The 15,880-nt window shown below is 37.3% G+C and overlaps 1 protein-coding gene across 1 annotated transcript; it reads right to left on the bottom strand.

The window, feature by feature from the left end:
* Positions 1-7,836: 7,836 nt before the first annotated feature.
* Positions 7,837-9,411, bottom strand: LOC148916443 (uncharacterized). Its single transcript, XM_089053829.1, has 4 exons — positions 9,396-9,411; positions 9,229-9,324; positions 8,338-8,744; positions 7,837-8,242 (listed from the first exon to the last, which is right to left on the bottom strand). Exons 2-4 carry the CDS (start codon positions 9,229-9,231, stop codon positions 8,098-8,100), a joined length of 555 nt encoding a protein of 184 aa, XP_088909955.1. The 5' UTR covers positions 9,232-9,324; positions 9,396-9,411; the 3' UTR covers positions 7,837-8,097.
* Between the last annotated feature and the right edge of the window lie 6,469 nt (positions 9,412-15,880).

The raw sequence follows: 15,880 nt of genomic DNA on the forward strand, positions 1-15,880 counted from the left end.
GTTAGGATTAAACTTAGATTGTATGAGACCTTTTTTCATTTATACATTGTCAACCAAATGTTTTTTTTGGCGGGAACCCTTTTTTATTGGTATTACTATCACCCCCTTCATAAAAATTCTCCCTCCACAAAAACTCACTCCTCCACCGAATCTGTCTCCATCTACTGACACTCTCTCCTCCACAGAAACTCTCTCCCCATTGAATGGATTTACTAACCAAGTTTGATGTGAGCGTAATAAACACCCCTCCAAACAAAGACCGCCTTCGAAACGCAAGTGAGTCACCAGACAAGCAATGTCACTTTCCTAGACAGAATGACCATTTTGTTGGAAGTTTTGAGTCTGAAAGAGTTCTTGCTTTCTGGAAGGAGATGCATCTTCAACTTGGTGATGAAATCCAAAGGGCAAGGGTACGTTTGGAATTTGTTGAAGGCCAAATTGAAGATGACAAAAGGCAGGCCAATCTGGATAGGGCGAAGTTGCAGCGCATGAAGCGTAGACACAAACGACTTCGGAGTGTAGCTGTTCAAAAATACAAGAACTCATCTAATGCAAAGGAGTCAAAGAAGCGTGTGATGCAAGCTGGATTCGACTACTTCCGATCCTATGCAAAACTCGTCGTATCCGGGTTTGATTGGTCATCTATTACCGTTTCCGATGTTAACAAATATACTCAGCAAGGGAAGTAACCATTTTGGTTATCGTGTTTGAGTAGAGGCAAATCAGAGGAACTGGAATTTTCGTTAAGCTCTGCTTCAAACCTATTTTGATGCTTACTATTATAGAATATTTCAACCTTCATATTTTCATGTCTTTAATTACGATAACACGATGCAAAGTGCGCATCTACTTCAGTCATATGTTGCTGCCATGTCCATTTTTTTGTGATCACGTATCAGATTTGGACATGGTTGCATCATATGCAATGTTGCCTTTATGTATTATATGTTTATGGAAAAGCATGTGTGACTGGTTTTGTGACAAGTTATGGCATTATTTTGTACCAGTTATATATTGTTTTTTGTACTGGTTCATCTCCTACTATTGCTTTATTTCTTTATATTATATGTTTATGCGATTGGACATGATAGAAAATATATTACTGATTCCCAATGCGGCGACAGAAGGACAACTTATTGAATACCGCCGACGTGTTGAAAACTCTAGGTGCAGGTGCATATGGACAACTTATTGACTATCTCTGACGTCCTCAAAGCTCTAGGCGCATGCGCAGTTCCAATTATGGCTTCTAAGTAGTGGTGCATTTATTATATATGTACATTATTATAACCAAAACAGATAATTTTACATCCTTATATATGAAAGGAAACTAATTCTTGTATTAGTACAAATTATATAACGAATATTAAGGAAATATACTTGTTAAAGTGAACAACATATATAGTTAGGGTTAAGAGGAAAGTGAGTTATGTAAATCATTTTTGAATTTTTAATTGCGAAATGGATGATCTATGGGTTCCCCTCGTTTTATAACGTGACACGGAGGCCGGAGTATTTTTCGGGTATTTTAGGATTTTTCTACTATTTATTGCATTTTTTCAAAGATTTTTGCACTAAAAAAGCCAAAATAATTGCCAAATGGACACTGGCGCGATCTCACCCTCACCTTTCACCTTGACAAGTGTGCGTCAGTCAACATGGCCACATCCTTACCTTTTACCCTAAATTATTATTTTATGACTTTTTCTTAGAAAATTCATAACTAAATACACAAAAATCACAATAATGATCCGAAAATTGCTACGACCTCATTGACACTCCATCTCCCTTGCTGAATTCCCCGATTAGTGGTTACACATTTTAAAAAACAATTCCGAACATTAACGGGAGATGCTTGTTGAAGTAGGTTATTGAAGTTAAAGTGAACAACATATATAGTTAGAGTTAAGAGGAAAGTGAGTTATGTCAATCACTTTTGAATTTTTAATTGCGAAATGGATGATCTATGGGTTCCCCTCGTTTCATAACGTGACACGGAAGCCGGAGTATTTTTCGGGGCATTTTTAGGATTTTTCTACTATTTATTGCATTTTTTCAAAGATTTTTGCACTAAAAAGCCAAAATAATTGCCAAATGGACACCTGGCGCGATCTCAGCCCCTCACCTTTCACCCCTTGACAAGTGTGCGTCAGTCAACATGGCCACATCCTTACCTTTTACCCTAAATTATTATTTTATGACTTTTTCTTAGAAAATTCATAACTAAATACACAAAAATCACAATAATGATCCGAAAATTGCTACGACCTCATTGACACTCCATCTCCCTTGCTGAATTCCCCGATTAGTGGTTACGCATTTTAAAAAACAATTCCGAACATTAACGGGAGATGCTTGTTGAAGTAGGTTATTGAAGTTAAAGTGAACAACATATATAGTTAGGGTTAAGAGGAAAGTGAGTTATGTAAATCATTTTTGAATTTTTAATTGCGAAATGGATGATCTATGGGTTCCCCTCGTTTTATAACGTGACACGGAGGCCGGAGTATTTTTCGGGGCATTTTTAGGATTTTTCTACTATTTATTGCATTTTTTCAAAGATTTTTGCACTAAAAAAGCCAAAATAATTGCCAAATGGACACCTGGCGCGATCTCAGCCCCTCACCTTTCACCCCTTGACAAGTGTGCGTCACAACATGGCCACATCCTTACCTTTTACCCTAAATTATTATTTTATGACTTTTTCTTAGAAAATTCATAACTAAATACACAAAAATCACAATAATGATCCGAAAATTGCTACGACCTCATTGACACTCCATCTCCCTTGCTGAATTCCCCGATTAGTGGTTACGCATTTTAAAAAATGATTCCGAACATTAACGGGAGATGCTTGTTGAAGTAGGTTATTGAAGTTAAAGTGAACAACATATATAGTTAGGGTTAAGAGGAAAGTGAGTTATGTCAATCATTTTTGAATTTTTAATTGCGAAATGGATGATCTATGGGTTCCCCTCGTTTTATAACGTGACACGGGGCCGGAGTATTTTTGGGGCATTTTTAGGATTTTTCTACTATTTATTGCATTTTTTCAAAGATTTTTGCACTAAAAAAGCCAAAATAATTGCCAAATGGACACCTGGCGCGATCTCACCCCTCACCTTTCACCCGTTGACAAGTGTGCGTCAATCAACATGGCCACATCCTTACCTTTTACCATAAATTATTATTTTATGACTTTTTCTTAGAAAATTCATAACTAAATACACAAAAATCACAATAATGATCCGAAAATTGCTACGACCTCATTGACACTCCATCTCCCTTGCTGAATTCCCCGATTAGTGGTTACGCATTTTAAAAAACAATTCCGAACATTAACGGGAGATGCTTGTTGAAGTAGGTTATTGAAGTTAAAGTGAACAACATATATAGTTAGGGTTAAGAGGAAAGTGAGTTATGTCAATCATTTTTGAATTTTTAATTGTGAAATGGATGATCTATGGGTTTCCCTCGTTTTATAACGTGACACGGAGGCCGGAGTATTTTTCGGGGCATTTTTAGGATTTTTCTACTATTTATTGCATTTTTTCAAAGATTTTTGCACTAAAAAGCCAAAATAATTGCCAAATGGACAACGCGATCTCACCCTCACCTTTCACCCCTTGACAAGTGTCGTCAGTCAACATGGCCACATCCTTACCTTTTACCCTAAATTATTATTTTATGACTTTTTCTTAGAAAATTCATAACTAAATACACAAAAATCACAATAATGTTCCGAAAATTGCTACGACCTCATTGAGACTTCATCTTCCTCCTGAATTCCCTGTTTCATGGTTACGCTACATTAGTATTTTATTATTATTTATCCAAAATTATTTTTATTATTATTGTTATATTACTTGTTAGCTTGTACATTTGTTAATTATATTTACTCCAAATTTTTATTTTTATTTTTATTTTCCGTGTGAATAGACCATTTCTGGTGCTAATCAGTTTCTCTCTTCTTCAATTTGTTAATGTTTTTCCTTTATTAGGTTTAAGGGATGTTTTCAAACATAAAATGGAAATATACAAGCCATCCATTCTACAACATCAGGAAATAATTATTCAAAGTCTTTCACTGTTCAAGTTTTGCTTAAGAAACGTGTAACCCAATCATTTGGGATATGCTAAGTGGGAAAATGTCATTCCCAATAACCGGTGAAAAGACACATACTCACTTCATGCATGCGTTTTCGTTTACCAAATATTAAGATTGCAGTTGTGCAAAATATCTGTGTCAGTAAAATGTCATTCTTAGCCGTCAATTATGTCAGTAATAATTCCACTATATAGCAAATATTATACATTTATATATAAAACGGGCTAGGACAGCACAAACACCAGACAAAATAGATTAAAACATGAAATAGAAAACAACATTTGTAGAACATAGACACGCATAAAAACCGTAGAAACATACTCCAACTAATTATAAGGGTATGGATTCCCTGGCACAACATAGACACGCATCACCTTGAACCAAAAAACACTCTCACGGTGCCATTTGCATCGATTGCAACAAGTCCAGAAGGCAGGATTGATCTTTTCTTCACTAGGCCAGCCTGGAATAACAAAACACCAGTCGTTGTTGTTACAAGCGCTGCACTGATTGAACTTAATCTTCCGATAGTGAAACATATCTACGATATGTCTTCCAACAGAGAAAATTCCGCTTAATCGTCGTCTCAAAGCATCCCTGGTTCCTTTCATATCAATGTTGTTACGTTGATTCAAAGAACACAAGAATTCTAATGCATCCTCTTTTGACTGACCAATTCCGGACATGCCAAGTAGTCCAACTATATATGACGCTTCCATATGGCCTGCCGTGGCTGCAACGCGCATCCCGCACAATGCTTCCACATTACCTGCCGAAAAACATGTCGAACGCTTCTCTAAATATCGCCTCGGGGTTCGGCAAGCCCTGCATTGGTCCACGAAATGCCGGACTTGCGTTGCGGCATAGTACCAGTTAGGATGGTCTTGGTACTTTTCCATTGAAATTGTGTTCCACACTTGTGGAGTGTTTGCCAACGTATTGAACAATGGGCACACACATGCCATACGAAAGAGATCTTCCGAGGAGTTGGTTGCCACGTATAACATCACTTTAAACCAAGCTAATTCCGGGATGAAGGCTTGAGGCACATCCAGATGGAGATGCTTCCTTCTCTTTCCTCCGACTGTAGTGTAATGTTTGGAATTCATTGAAATATTTTTGGAATGGAACGATTTGAGGACTGCAAGAGGGGAGAAATGAGAATATACGGGGTTTTGGGTTTGTTTTAGCCTCTGGTTGCACTGTTCTGAAAAGGTGTTTCCTTGGGGTTTTACCAAGTTGACCCTTTTTAAAGAAACTGAACTCAACACCCAAAACATAAGACAGGCGAAGGGAAAACGTCATCAAAATGCAAAGGGAATCAGACCGTCCAAAAGTCAATTACTAACCTATTTCCATAGCCATTGTTAGGCTTTTCCCGCCATTAAATTCATTGATACAAATGTGATGGATTACTGACTAGTGACAGAAGGTCCCATCAGATACTTTTTCATTTTCCCACACCACACTACCCCTATTAAATGACGGATTCTTATCCAACTAGTTGCCTTAATGAAATATAAAGAAAATAATATATTTAAAGCAGTGTCCCCTCAATTGTAAGATTAATTGGTAGTGAAATAGTATATAAACGCTTATCGGAGTAAAATGTGTCACAATTCTGACGGTACAGTGTCGGATCGTGACCAACCCACCCACACACAGAAAAGAAGGATATAATTCGATTTGGGCAGAGATGAGAGAGAGCTGAGTGAGAAGTTTAGGGTTATGACTTATGAGTGAAGGGGTATAACTGAGAAGGTATGAGTCCGAAGAGGTTTTAGTGAGAAGATCTGAGTGAGAAGAGGTACAAGTGATAAGATTCAACATGTCTTCGTCTTCATCTCCCGCTCAAACAAAGAGGTGTCAGTATTGTGGAGCTGCAATGGTGCTTCGGGTTTCAAAATCAGATAAAAATCGAGGGAAGCCATTTTGGAAGTGTCTAACCTCCTATGTAAGTTCTCATTTCCAGAATATGTATGTGGGTGAAAAAAAAATCCTAGGTCTAACTCTGACAGAATTATTTTGCATATATGATGCCTGCAATTAGGGAGCCACCAGTTGCAATGGATTCGAATGGGTTGATGTAACCTCCGTGAAGCAGATCAGCAAGTGACACGTATGATGCTACAGTGCTTAATATGCTGAAGTCCATTAAGGACTTGGTATTAGTTTTATTAGTTGTATCAATTGTCATATTATTTGTTCTTTTAATGACCAATTAAGTGCACGGTTTCAAGGATTGTAAAAGTTCTCCCCAAAAACACATGTTGCACGCACCACCAATGACTTTTCAAACCCAATTTGTAATTTTCATTATTGAAATAGGTGGATTAGCATTGAGTTTAAATTATTGTTTGAAACAAAAGCATTTACTTGTCAGAAACCCAGTAAAAACTTTCCTAGACTTACTTTGTTAGAATTCGCCATTAGTATATGTATTTTCAGATTAGGAAGAGAAGTATTTTCTGGAGAATTTAGCTAGAGAGCTTGAAGAGAAAATGAGGAAGGCACTGTTCTATTGAATTCTTACAATTTGCCGCTTACATAGTGTGTCTGATAGAGAGAGAAATGTGATTCTCTTCAAGCAGAATTACAACTGTCACCCTATTAGGTGCTTACACGTGTCAGACCAAATCTAAGCTAGAGAATCCACCTAGACTATGATCTAATGGTTCTCATTACATCATTTAAACTAGACAGAACAGAAAATAGAAAATTACTTCTGCTCTAAGAAATCAGGCAGAACAGAACAAATCAGAGAAATCAGGTGAATGTAACAAATCATGCGAATCGAGAAATCAGTGAATCGAGAAATCAGTGCGGATTATATTTCAACATACTTTACAAAAATAAAGTCATACGAAGGCGATAAAATGACAATACAGGGCCAATACTGACGCAATAAATGTAAAGATATGCACGCAATAGACAAGCAATATAGACCCATGGACATGCAATATAGACGCACCAATATACATTACTGTTATGTTACTCAGCTGCCCAAAACCAATAAAATAAAGAAAATCAACCAATTTATTAACCGATTATAAAGGAGAGAGGGATTCAAACCCGAGGGGCAGTGCGGAACCAATAGGGAGTTTTTAGAGCATTGCACCTGGGGACATTTTTTCATGTGTTTCTATAAGGAGGGCATGGTTGAATAAAATATTGGAGGCGAGGCCATAGCAGCCTATTCCCCTTACAGAATTACCTTATTAAGATGCAACCCATTGCGATTAAGTCAAGGCATGTTGAACGGCTTAAAGATTGGGATCTGATATTTGGAATGGTGGCTTGGATAAATGATGACATATCACTTTGCAATGATGTAATACACTTAAAAAGCCATCAGTCCCTATGTGAATATGCATTCTTCAAATCCAAATTCACATATGCAGTCTTCAAATCCCAATTCAATGCAGTTTGGTTGAGGTTAGGTAAATGTCGTCAAGGAGTTAGGCCAATATTACACCGATGTTTGTTTCATTACATCAAAAAAAACTTTACACTCCATATGCACATTCTATGTATGGGAATGGCATGTGTCTAACTTCAAAAACGCATCTGCCTATCCATTTAGATAACCCACGTGCAATAGATTTACAGATCCAGTTACTTTTCTCCTCTCCAACCTCAAGCATCTCCATTTCAGAGTCTTCATTTTTCTATGCTCTGCAACCAGCTCCATATACATTTCGCACAATATGAGAATAAACATAGCGTAATATCACACTAATCAAAATGAAAGCATGCATCCGCTATAATATTTGCCACTATTTTGGTTCTAATTGTTATTGTCCAGTAACTTAAATCTAAATTTCTGTACACAAATACACTAAGATTGAGAAAGACGAAGAAGAATTCAGGAGCAGAGGTGGAATTCGAAAAGGACCCATGGGTCTCTATTGTGTATTTACATGACTTTGAAATTTGACATTCCCAAAACCTATTTCATCATCATGTGCCTAAACCAAGTTCAACCGATATCATGGCATGTAAGCATCTCCCCGTGCAATTTCTGCAGCCAACTTCAACCGAAAAAATGGCATGTTCTGCGAGGTGCAAGTAGCTAAGGAAATCTCAGCACTCAACAGCTCAATGTACTTCAACACGAACATACCACAATCGCCTCTGAAGCAAAACAAGAACTCGATCAATTCAACTAATGACATTCTAACATAATTGACAAATTAAAGTAATAAAATTAAATAAAAAGTTGTGCTCACTGATTAGCCTGTTGTGGAACATCCACACGATGTATTGGCCATGGACACCACCAATCTCGGGTGCACTCGTTCGCGTAAACACCTTCTTCATAAAAGTCGAGGGTGTGCAGAAGATTTGGAATCGTAATTGACAGGGGGCCGAGTTCTTCCTTTAAGCTCTGATCTGGAATGAGTGAAACCATTGAATCGTAGACTTTGATTTCACACTGAATCAGATCAATCTCTAGAGCCACCCAATGCTTATATTTTTGCAACATACAAGGTACATACACCTTATACGTGTTCTGCCATTCCAATCCACAAGCCGGAACCTTGCCATTTACAACGTTCACTAAACTGGTTCTAATTTTCCACCCAACTTGCTCTTTTTTCCTTTTATTATCCGCAAAGCAAGTATGGATGTGATTCTGTGAAATAGAAAACAATCAATGGTTAAACAACTCCACAAAGCAAGTATGGATAATTTGTAATTATTAACTGCACTTGGTCAAGGCCTATGCCATACTGATGTAGCACAGCCCTGGGTGTGTTAGTTTAAACACTTAGAGCAATAAGACATAACAGATAAGAAAAGCTGAAGGGAAGAAAAGGTAGAAGGCAGGCAGAAATCAGAGAGTTTAAAGGAATGTTTAATCAATATTCAAATCTGAATTGTAAAGAACTACATAGGGGTATTTATAGCAAACTAAAACCTAGAGAGAATAGAATTAAAATCCCCAGGTAAAACAGAAATCCTATTCCTAATAAAATAGGAAACTTAGAAATCCTAATAGGATTTGGAAAACTAACTTAGAAATCCTACTAGGATTTGGAAAACTAAAGAATATAGGAAACTAACAAATCAATTAGGAAACTAAACAATTTAGGTCCTATGCATCCTGCATCACATACCATAAAAAATACATCGGTCGTTGTCCAATCCGATATTTCTACTTCCTCCAACTGTTGTTGTCGCTTCCGGATGAGATACAAGCCCAAATCAATGTGCTGCACATGTTTTCCTTGTCAATCTCATAATCTATGCACATTCAAACAAATGCATAATCAATTAAACTTACATCTCCTTTCAGCCAACCGTCAGGCTTTGACGAGGGAAGCGAAGAATTCAATCTCAGCTTCCACGTTGCCAAATTGCATCACCAAACTATGAATATAAAAAAGTTTTAGAACACAACAATTAAAAAATATATACACTCATGCCTTCTATCTCAAAAAACAAAGGACTTACTTTGGGTTATGGCGCCATTCCGAACAAAGTTTCAGCAATTTCACCATATCATCATGCGGAATCGCCTTCATTGGGTCTAACGTCCGAAGTCCGGTTGTCTTTGGCAAATTTTTTTTAACCACTTCACTAGCTTCAACGATCTTCCACATAGGAATAATCCTCTTCCTCTTCCGTAATTGGACCCCTCGTTCCACACCTTCACCTTCATCATTCAACCAAACGTTCAACTGAGATAACACAGCTGTAGGTTGATCCAAATCCATTTCCCCGACAGTAACCTCAACCTTTGTCCCCTCCGTGCTCTCGCCAATGTCATCGCCAACCAACATAACTTCATCATCCTCTTCCTCACATTGGTTTCTTTGCACTTCCTTTTCCTCACTTCTCTGTCTTTTCACTTCCTTGCCCTTCCTTTTTTTTTGGATCCTCTCCCTCACTGCTTTTTCTTTGCAGTTCTTCCTCTCCCTCAATGCTCTTTCTTTGCGCTTCCTCTCCTTTGCTGCTTTTTATTTTCACTTGCTCTCCCTCACTTCTTTTCCTTTGAGCCTCCTCTACCTCCCTTGGTTTTCTTTGCACTTCACCTCCTTCAATCCCCTTCTCTTCCTTTTCCTCTCCCTCATTTCTCTTACTTGGCACTTCACCCCCTTCAATCCCCTCCTCTTCCTTTTCCTCTCCCTCATTTGTCTTACTTGCCCCTTCACCCCTTTCAATCCCCTCCTCTTCCTTGTCCTCTCCCTCATTTCTGTTATTTGGCCCTTCACCCCCTTCAATGTCCTCCTCTTCATTTTCCTCTCCTTCATTTCTATTACTTGGCCCTTCATCCCATTGCATGCCATCCACTTCCTCATATCCCTTAAATAGATGTGACACGACACAACGATTCGTCCTCTCTTTCAGTAAAGCTATGTCCCTTCTCACTTCCTGCTCAAAATGAGGACCTAAACAGTGGCCCAAAATTTTTTCCATCCGTATGACCTTTAACTCAAGGACGTCCTTTTCCCGCTTTACTTGAAACAACTCGGACCTCAACAAGCTTACCGCCTTGTTCAACTCATCAAGGTCAGCACATGAAGAAGGAATTGACTCTGCCGAGACAACAGCAGGGCGACCCTGTGGCCAACTCCAATATGGTTGTCTCATTTCCTCTTCACTTGGACATAGCGCCATAATGATTGTTTCAGAAAACAGACAAGAGTCATATGCAATCATTCTACTTCATAATTTCATTGAATCTTATAAATAGTTCCAAGGGCTGCAAACCAAACCTCTTTGCTTTGGAAAAAATAATTGTTCAACTTTCTCATCTCGGGAACGACGTAGTAGTTCTCCATCGCAAAATACGCGGGAGAGCTGTCGGATCAACAACCTTGCAGTAATTCAGGTCCACCATTCTAGGAATTAATTCATATACCCAAATCTACACAATTCACAGGACACAAGTTATTATTTAAGTTTTAAAGTCAACAAAACATAACGACATGAACATTATTACCATGTACCTGGAAAGCATACGTGAAACCTTTAAAACTCCAGCCACCCCTTTGCACTTCACCATGGTTATCCTTCTTGCCCTTCTCATTTCTCCGGCTTGTTCCGGTTACCTTACATTTCCCCTTCCCTCTTCCCTCTTCATTTTTAAAGCTTTTCACATACTTTGTTGGTGCAGAAAACAGACTGTCTTGGGTTTTGTCAAACGACACCGAACCCCATGGAAACCTGTTGAACGCATCCAAGTCCTCTACAAGGGTCAGGTAATTTAGATTGATGTTCAAATGTTTGTCCCTTCCCAAAACCACTAACTCAGCAAAGTAAACAAGAGCTAGCTTGTAGACGTCATCTTCCTCTGTGCACCTCACAAATGCTTCTTCTAAAGCATTACATGTAATTCCTTCGTCTATAAAATATCTTTTCTGAAGTCTAATTTCATCACTTTCTCCACTGGAAACTTGAACTTCACCAAAACGAAGCCACGAGATCAAATAGAAATCTGACGAGTGAACGAGCAACGTCGCACCCTATTAAGAAACTCAGTCCATCCAAGTCTTTCACACCTGCCCCGCTTCTCTCGCAACACAACCCCATGCACAATCTGCCCGCTAAACTGAATCTTATCTATATTCAGAAGATGGCCAAAGCATGATGTCTTGAATTGTTCTAATTGTTCGGCACTCAACTTCGCTCGAATTACAGCTAGGGCTGAATTTGCATGTGAGCAGTTGTTCACCCGTGAGGAATATGCCTCGACTCTGCCATACCAGCTCAACGTTGGATCCCATTTCCTGAAATACAAGATGAAATAACGTGAACACATATACTACCACGTATTTGCACAATCACATTGGTATTTACACAACTAGTCAACCAGCACATTACAAATTTTACAAAGTACATGCGCATAGGGATTACTGATCACAGGCTTTAACATCATCAAAGCAATATGACATATTTTGTGCAAATACCTGTTAATGCAATGATTCTGTGAATTACAAGCACTAGCATGTGTTTTATTTATGGATCCAAACTCCAATCAATGGTTGATGCATGAGTGAGTGTGAGTGCAATCTAGGCAAGTTCTGCACTTCACACACATGACAATTATTGTCATTTCATACACAACACAAAATAAATAAATAAATAAATGAGAAAGATGGTGGAAGGAAGCAAAGCAAAGCATCTGCTCTGCTATCTGCTCGCTAAGCCATTGCCACATCCTTCTTTCTTTCTAGCTTTTTCTTCAGTCAGCCATAATCGTCATAGATCAACCTTTTTTCAAATGCTTTGCACTTTTATTCATGAGTTTATTATTATCTGTTCTCATTTTTAACAGGCAAATTTAGTAACAACGGAAATAATATTTATTTCAAAAATTATATATATTCTAGCTCCAGAGAGATAATCTGCACTCTGCACTGCTTCAAATGTGGAAGGTTTTGAGGGCCTCCTCCAATTCAACACCATTACCTTATTCATATCATTATTGACATGTTATTGACATGTTATTGACTTTATATTCATTCGTTTTTTAACATATACCCAAGCAAAAATTAACATGCAAGTGAAGCACAAAGAAGAGATGCCAAATCTAACAACATTCATGGTACAAATTGGGGAAAACGGTTACTCTAACCCTAAACTCAAATTCCATAAATTACTCACCAAATGCTGGTTATTGAACAATCGCAAGGTGTCTGTGTTGGGTCTTTGTGCGGCTTTGCTCCACAAATGGAACCTATCACTTCCAACGAATACGGCTTCTCTCCTTCCCCTTCCACTGCTTCGTCTTTTTACTGTTTCAGAATCCACGCCTTTGCTCCTTCCACTCAAAATAAATACTTTTTCACGGTTTAGATAGTGGAGTTGCGTTCAACCGTCGTTGCCCGTTGCCTTCAACCGTCGTTGCCCGTTGCCTTCAACCGTTTCTCAGAGCTTAGCGGTTTCTCTCAGCTATGAGTTTGAGATCAATGAGTTTTTTCTGTTCAAACTTCGAACTTGCCTCTCTTTTTTTTTTTGTTGGGACCAACTTCATTGCTGGATATTAAATTCGGGTTTGGGTTCCTCACCTACCCGATTGCACAACTTTATCTCAATTCTCCCCAGCCCTTGGATTGATCCAATGACTATAAAGTGAACCCCTTATAACTTACCCCTCATTATAGTCGCCGCGTTGAATATATAATATACAACATTTATTTATCAAAAAGATGCCTTGGACCTTGGGGCACTTGGGCTTTGTTTTTTGTTTTTTTATAGACGGTAATATTTGAATGAGACTTCTACAAATTTTAGCTTACCAAGTATGAAGATTTGGTAAGAAAATTCCAAATTTCATTTGGATTTATATGGAACTTACCATGTACTTTGAATCAATGTGTCTCTTTTACTCCAGTGTTGGTGTGCTGTTAGATGGGACAGACGGCAATTTATTTATTCATCTCTTCCCATGACTGTTAGTATTTAATTTATTTGATTTTAATGCCAGGTGGTTCATCAACATTCAATAAGAAATTACTGATACGCAGAAAATAGTCATGTGATGACACAATTCAATGAAAATATTATTTAGAGCAAAATCATGCAATTGAAGTCCAGTCCTATTTTGAGTCCACATTCCTCCTCTATGGCTTCAATTAAACAAAAAATAATTTTTGTGTCCAATTTAGTTGCGTTAAAATTGATTCAGTTGCATCCTCAAATTGTGATACATGTAATCACACGAGCCGTTAGATAGTATAGCATATGTAAGTGTGAGGTCGATCCCACGAGGATTGATGATAGATTTTTCAATTCGATTCCCTGTACAAAATAGAAAACAAGAAAGAAAATAACAAAAACAAGAAAGAAAGAAAATAACTAACTTAAGCAAATCAGTTAACAAGTTCAATTCAGATTTACAGATTGATTCTAGCTAAAGTATGATTAAGCTATAGTGTCTGGTCCTAACCTTGTATTCCTAATTCCTTAATTAGATTATTTGTTATCGAACCTAAATTAAGAATTAGAAATCCATTAAGCATAAAAGAATGTTTTAAATAACCAAATATGTATCTTATCCTTGTTGTCGATTGAATGTCCATACATACTTTTCCTATTCATAGTTCAATTCGAATTAAGGCATATGGTATCTATTCCTAATTCCAACCAAGATAGCTAACATACAACTTTTGATGATGATCAATCATTCAAACAAGTATATTAACTTATAAGCGTAATCAACAAGAACAAGAACCGTAATTTAAACTTGGAAACTAATCAAACTTTAAAACTTAAAATAAGAAATTACATGATAATGAAAAACAAAGTACAATTAAGAAAAAAATTAAGGAAAATTTAGCCAAAGGGTTTTGTTGCAACAATTGAGAACTAAAAAGAAAAAAACTAAGAGAATTTGAGGGAGAGAAGGGATAAGAGCTCTAGAGAGATGTTTGAGAGCTCCCCTCTTAGGGTGTGTTTGTAAGCTTGGAGAACCTCACTATTTATAGGTATAAGGAAAGGAAAAATATGAATTGAGTATCGCTTCTACCTACAATACTCACTTCACCAACTTTACCTAACTTCCCCATAAAAAACAATTAGCTCATGCATAGGTCATGCATGACAATGCATTGCAGTATGCTTGTAGGCTCGTTTTGGGCTTGTTCCTCCATTCCAAAAATTCTGGAAAAATATTGATCTTGAAGCTCTTTATCGTATCTTTCCAACCATATGTAGCCCAACTTAAGGAAAAATTGGAAAGGCCTTCAAATAGCTTTTTTGGCACAGTAGCGTAGATGCTTCCAAAATTCACCTTAAGCTGCCAAAACTTTTATAACTTCTTCTAGAAGACTCGGAATCATGAACCGTAAAATGTTATAGAAGCTACACTCCCACATCTTTCTAATGGTGTAAGGCTCATTAGCTAGTTCTTACTGAGCACATATAGTCCAATCCGTGAAATTGACTGATCTGTAGACATAGTTTTGAGCTAACTTGACTCCAAAATACATTAAATGAGTCTTAAAGCTTAATATGCTGAAACAAATACAAAAGAGATTAAAAGCACAAATTTAAAAAAAAAAACATAATGAAATTCTAAGCTAGAAGGGTACAAAATTATATACAATTATGCATTGATCAACAATTCTCATAACATGCGCCCACAATTCTACCAAATTATAATCAATATTGTTGGTTTAAATTATGTAGTTCGGTAGGATTCATAATCGTTATCAAAGGTTTGATGGCCTGAAAACAACCTGGATCGGATTATGTCTAATCCTTCTAAGATTAAGTATAGTAGGATTATGTCTAATACAATATTTAAGCCCATATAACAACACATTTCAATTAATTAAATTCTTTAATTATGTGTAGTACCAAATGCATCATTTTAATCACGGGGAATCAAGCCTAGGACCCCTAGTGCATCAGAAAATTTCGTATGAAACGGGAATAACACTGATTTGCTATCACCAACCAATCACAAAATTTCACGTGAAAAAGTTATCTCGCATGGTACGCCATGATTGGCTGGGATAGCAAAATAGTGCTATCCCCATTTCACACAAGTGTTTCTCCTAGTGCAGGGGTAAATGCTTTTAAACCCTTGAGCATACAAGTCCATTGCATGCCAAAAACATCATTAGACTACTGTTATCATTTCAAATCCAATCCAGCCCAATGTAATCTAATTCTACCTCATAATCCAATCCAATTAAAGTCACCAAACACAAATATATTGCAAAAATTAATTGTTTGATGATAATGTCAGCCCATCCTCATGAGACAATTAATAAAGCATCATCATTAGTCGGCAATAATCTTCGTAAATCACCCAAA

This window comes from Prunus mume, linkage group LG6, assembly GCF_029339155.1.
Source record: "Prunus mume cultivar Tortuosa linkage group LG6, ASM2933915v1, whole genome shotgun sequence".
Classification (NCBI taxonomy): Eukaryota; Viridiplantae; Streptophyta; class Magnoliopsida; order Rosales; family Rosaceae; genus Prunus; species Prunus mume.